The sequence below is a fragment of the Penaeus vannamei genome, chromosome 2, assembly GCF_042767895.1.
Source record: "Penaeus vannamei isolate JL-2024 chromosome 2, ASM4276789v1, whole genome shotgun sequence".
Taxonomy (NCBI): Eukaryota; Metazoa; Arthropoda; class Malacostraca; order Decapoda; family Penaeidae; genus Penaeus; species Penaeus vannamei.
The window spans coordinates 21,260,281-21,265,479 of record NC_091550.1 but is presented as its reverse complement, the minus strand read 5'-3'; the positions used below and the strand labels follow the sequence as shown (position 1 = coordinate 21,265,479).

The window sequence follows — 5,199 nt, the reverse complement described above, 5'->3', positions numbered from 1 at the left end:
TAATAATAATGATAATGATAATAATAATAATGATGATAATTATAACAACAATAACAGCCTTAGTAATGATAAAATCAGTAATAGCAATGAAATTTATAATAATAATAATTGTAATAAGAATTGTAATGATAATTGTAATAATAATATTAACGATATGAGCATGATAATAATAATGCTAATAACAATGTTAATAAAGATAATAGTTACAACAATCAGGATGATAATGATAATAGTAATAATTCATAAAATCATGACAATGATAATAATGATGATGATGAAAAAATAATGACGTCCAACTTTGTTAGAAAACAGCACTAAAACCCGACAATTATGTAATCTATGATAATTTTAGTCTATTGTGATCATTGTGAAAATAATTCGATGTGATGTTTTGTTCAAACATCATAATTTCCTTCCATTAGAAAATTAAATGCAATATTGCAAAACTGCATGGGAATGAAAAAACAGTGTACCGTTTAAATTCTTTATGCTAATTCAAAATATAAAAAAGTATATTTTCCCATCGAAAATATGGCACAAAGTACAAAAAGCCTTGTAAAAAAGTTAATAAAAATGTATACATCCGGGACCATGTACAATCCATGTCATTATATTCACCGTCACTATGGCTTGACTAGACTTCAGAGTGAAAGTTTTTTTTTCTCAGATATCGACAACAATTGCACATATGTAAAGCAAAACAAACAAACAAAAAAATCTGTCTTTCCAGAACAGCAACAGTTTGGTGTCTCTTTTATGTTTAGTTTTCCGTTTCGCACAAGAAATGGTATCACTTTTTCGTTTTCTTTTCAGGTGTAGAAGGTGTTTGGAGGTGGAACTCTTATATAAGGTGTAGGCCGGCGTGTTTGTCTTTTCTGTCTGCGACCGGTCTAATTATATAATCCTTTGTTTCCTCCAAGGCTTTCTCAAGTTTATTCACACCCAATGTCTTCTATTTCTGTTCAAGAGAACACCGTTGCTTGTTTTTCATTGCTAAGAAACTGTCACTGATATTCTGAACATATTTGCAATTTCACGATTTCACTTCTGTTTACGCTCGTCGAAGAATATATACATCATGAACTAGATTCTCAGGCATTCACAATTAGTTTAGTACTAAAAAATATATGCATATATGTGTGTATATGGACGTACACATTCGCACACAGTTATATACATTCACGTGTATGATTGGTTTGCCTGTATATATGAGCGCACACACACACACACACACACACACACACACACACACACACACACACACACACACACACACACACACACACACACACACACACACACACACACACACACACACACACAGCCCTCTCTCTATCTATATTTCTCTTTCTGTCTGTCTATCATTTCTCTCTCTCTCTCTCTCTCTCTCTCTCTCTCTCTCTCTCTCTCTCTCTCTCTCTGTCTGTCTGTCTCTCTCTCTCTCTCTCTCTCTCTCCCTCCTTCTCTTTCTCTCTTTCACACACACACACTGTTTACACATACGCACACACATTTATCTACATATATAAATACATCCACACACTGTACATCCACAGGTACTGTATGTACAGAGAAATATGCACACATATATGTATATATACACGCATACATGCAAATAATGCAGTAAAGTCCCCATTCACAAGCAGGATACCGCACTAGCTCACAGCATTACTTAAGAATTACAGCAAATATCACAATAAGGTGTTGTGTCATAAGCACATAAAGGGAGAGGCGGCCTTTGCAGAGGCCCTCTAGCACCAAGTACGACTGAAGACGTGGCAAGTCATTTCCGTTAGAAGTTAAAGATGGTATCAGAATCGAGGTCGGCTCTGAGGTGGCCGTTGCCATAGGAGCCATGGCTTGACCTCTTGATGGTGGCCGTGTCGAACTCCTTCAGAGGCAGCGTCGTGATGGCTGCCCGCAGGCCATTCTTGATGCTGCCGTTCTTGAGCGTGCTCGCGGGGGACTGGTCCCCTTTCCAGTCCGCTCCCGGGACGCTCACGTAGTGGTTCGGTTTGGCTGATATGTAGTGAGGGGACGAAGGCACTCTTCTGTGTCGCCGTCGGACACATACGTGGTACGTCGCAAGGGACCCTAGAAGGGCTCCCAGCAGCAGGCACGCCAGACAGGATCCTACGAGCGTTTGGACTGATACTCCGCTTGAATTGGATTCTCCACTGGCACTCAACACAGCTGCCTCCACAACTGTAATGTCAGCTGTGAAGGAAAGTATTCTTATTAATAACCATGCATAAATGATCATGTTTATTAACGTCAGTGCTAGCTATTCGCTTTCCTAATGCCCAGGTAAAGTTCCACAGGACCATTCAGACTCTAATGAATTACCATCAAGTTCCTGGCATGATTGCCGTTGTTGGTCAAGTCCGCGACACTGGCTGGGCTGGTCGGACAGGCAGTGGCGCCGCCGCACCCTCTCCTCCCCGTCCCTGCAGGAAGACCACTGCGCCCACGGGCCCCATCCCTCCTCGCCTGAAGAAAAAATGAAGCGTTTAAACTCCTAATTTCCTCAGAGAAACATCTAGATCAACTTGTTAATATCAGACAACGGCCTTATTTAATTCGCAATATGTCTAATCCGTCTAAAAGAGACGTACTTGTCGAATTTTACGTTCATTTTTCTATTTACTGAGTACGTTATATAGAGACTTCTTACCTTCACAGGGCACTTGTTCACAGGGCTCCTGACTGGTGTGCGACCCAACGCAGTCCGAGGCATCTACGAAAGGGTTGTGTGAGGCGGCGCATCGGCGCGTCCTATGCCGGATTCCGGGTCCACAGGAAGAAGAGCAAGACGTCCACTCGCTCCAACACGTCCACAGACCTGGATACAAAAAGAGACGGTTTTATGATATAGGTATCTTACATTATCAGTGGAATATAATATGCTATCGATAAATTTCTGTTATTGGACATATGCAGCAATAAAATGAACAGACGGCCGAGTACATACCACTGCAGGCGTGCTCATTGCAGGTTCTCTCCAAAGTGGAGGTCCCTGTGCAGGTGCCGCTGGTGCACGTGCGGTGGCGGTACTGGCGGCCGCCGTCGCAAGGCTCGTCGCACTTGGTCCATTCGCCCCAGTCCGACCATCCTCCGCTGCTGTCGTCGATGGAGTCATGCGAATTGTAACACCGGCCGTGGGCGCACACGCGCTCCTCCTGACGCAGATTGCCCGTGCGGAGAGGATTGTCTCGGTCCCCTGTGGCTATGCACTCGATCCTGTACCGCTTCTGGATGCTCGTGTCCCCTGAAGCATTGAGTGCCAGCCACGGGGTCCACGACGAGAGCTTCATGGTCTCCGGGCAAGACCAGTCCCCACAGGTCTCGACGTCCTCCCCGCACCCCGTGCAGGTAGCGCCTCCGTTCTTGGGGACGGGCCTGGTGCAGGAACGCTTTCTTCTCCGAATTCCAGTGCCGCAAGTGGCAGTGCATCGGCTCCAGGATCCCCACTCGCTCCATCCGCCGTCCACAGGGAGGGCCGTGTAAGCTGCAGAGATGCAGTAATTCATCAGGAACTGGTGTATCAACTGATCAGTTGATGATACAAGTACCCAGTACTCGAGTAAACATAATTTCTAAAGTGCAGTCAGTATCGAAATCTATCACTGAAAACATATGAATGTTGGACAAAAAAAAAAAAAAAAAAAAGGGGGGGGGGACACGGAAAGCGAGCACACGCTTATCTACACTGTTTGAATTAATAGGATCTCACAAGACACTCACATGGGCAGTGCGGGAGCGTGTGGCAGTAGATTTCGGTGCGCTCTTGGCCCACGCAGACGCGACCTCCGTATTTCGGCTCCGGATTAGAGCACGTTCTGCGGCGCGTCTTGACGGCGATGCCACACGTTGCGGAACACTGGGACCAGGATGACCAGGCAGTCCACCCGCCGTGCACCGTGCAGTTGGAGACCTGCGTTCGATAAAGTTACGAAAATTAACTTGTTGATAACACTCCTTTTTCACCCACCTAAAATTGATCTGGATTTGAGGTCAGATATAAATGAGAGAACGATTGGATCATACAGTCTCACTCTCAGAGACGAAAACATTAAGATCTCGAAAGGACGACCTCCTCAAACACCTCACCCAACAAGCGTAACCTCCACAATTCAGTATATTTCCCACCACTACCAACATAATTGCAGGAACGCAAAGCAGAATCTTCATCCAAAACCGTACCTCAGTCCTGGCACCAACGCACTCGGCGCCTCCGCGGGCCGGGCGCGGCGAGTCGCACACTCGGTGGCGACACATGCAGGGGTCGCTGGAGCCCGACTGCTTACACGGAGACCATGACGACCAGCGGCCCCAACCTCCGTCCACTGGGAAGGAGCAGGGGGTTGTGAGCTACAGGCTTTACTTTTAACATTTATGTGTCTCTATTGGGGTATCACATTATCTAAAGGTATGTATCTGTGGTTACTGCTGATATAAATCTTATCTTTCACTGAATATATATAGGCACATATGCGTTAAATCAACCAAATAAAGAAAACTCTATCTCATTTCTGAAATATACCTGGATCTGTAGTCTGAGGACATTCTATCACCTCCTGCACCCACGAGGGTACGAAGGGATTCTTGCCAGGAGGGGGAGAGCACTCCAGCCTGTTGGTGTCCCACCCACAGTAGGGGTCCTTCGCAGCCAAGCACGCGGCCTTCGTTTTGTATCTACCACATCTATGCACTGGGACACGGATCACCTCACTGTCTGTGCCTACGTAGAGTGAATTCTGAAAAGAACAATTGATATTTCTTTTTTCAGAGAACAGAAACAAATTATCCTTCTAGACTGCATATAGAATGCTTATGCACGGATGCACACAAATTATGAAAAAGAGGCAATATTCTATTGGACTTACAGTGTCTTTGAGGAATTTGAGGGTATGTATAATTATGGTAGAATTCTGCGGGAACGGAGAAAGGACTTCTAGTAGACAGGTGTGTTCTATATCAGGGACGACGCTCATTTTGCGTATAAGGCCTCCTTCCCCGGCCACGAACACCACGTGGATGCTGCCACTGAGGCGCGTAGCCACCACGTCCACCGCCACGTGAGTTAGTCTGACGATGGGGATGAATGTTACTGAGGACGTTTGCTTCAAGTTGCATTTATCAGAAAAAACTCATTTTTACCTTTAAAGGAAAAATTGTGATTCTCATGGTATATAAACA

General features: G+C 45.1%; 1 protein-coding gene across 1 annotated transcript in view; it reads right to left on the bottom strand.

The window, feature by feature from the left end:
- Window positions 1-470: 470 nt before the first annotated feature.
- LOC113811925 (semaphorin 5c-like) overlaps window positions 471-5,199 on the bottom strand; it is a 56,250-nt gene continuing 51,521 nt past the window's right edge. Inside the window, exons 10-17 of the mRNA XM_070130983.1 lie at window positions 4,887-5,088; window positions 4,544-4,757; window positions 4,204-4,346; window positions 3,745-3,934; window positions 2,972-3,508; window positions 2,675-2,842; window positions 2,347-2,490; window positions 471-2,217 (exon numbers count right to left, since the gene is read on the bottom strand). Coding sequence (XP_069987084.1) covers window positions 1,793-2,217; window positions 2,347-2,490; window positions 2,675-2,842; window positions 2,972-3,508; window positions 3,745-3,934; window positions 4,204-4,346; window positions 4,544-4,757; window positions 4,887-5,088 — 2,023 coding nt within the window. The 3' untranslated portion in view covers window positions 471-1,792. The remainder of the gene's footprint in view (window positions 2,218-2,346; window positions 2,491-2,674; window positions 2,843-2,971; window positions 3,509-3,744; window positions 3,935-4,203; window positions 4,347-4,543; window positions 4,758-4,886; window positions 5,089-5,199) is intronic.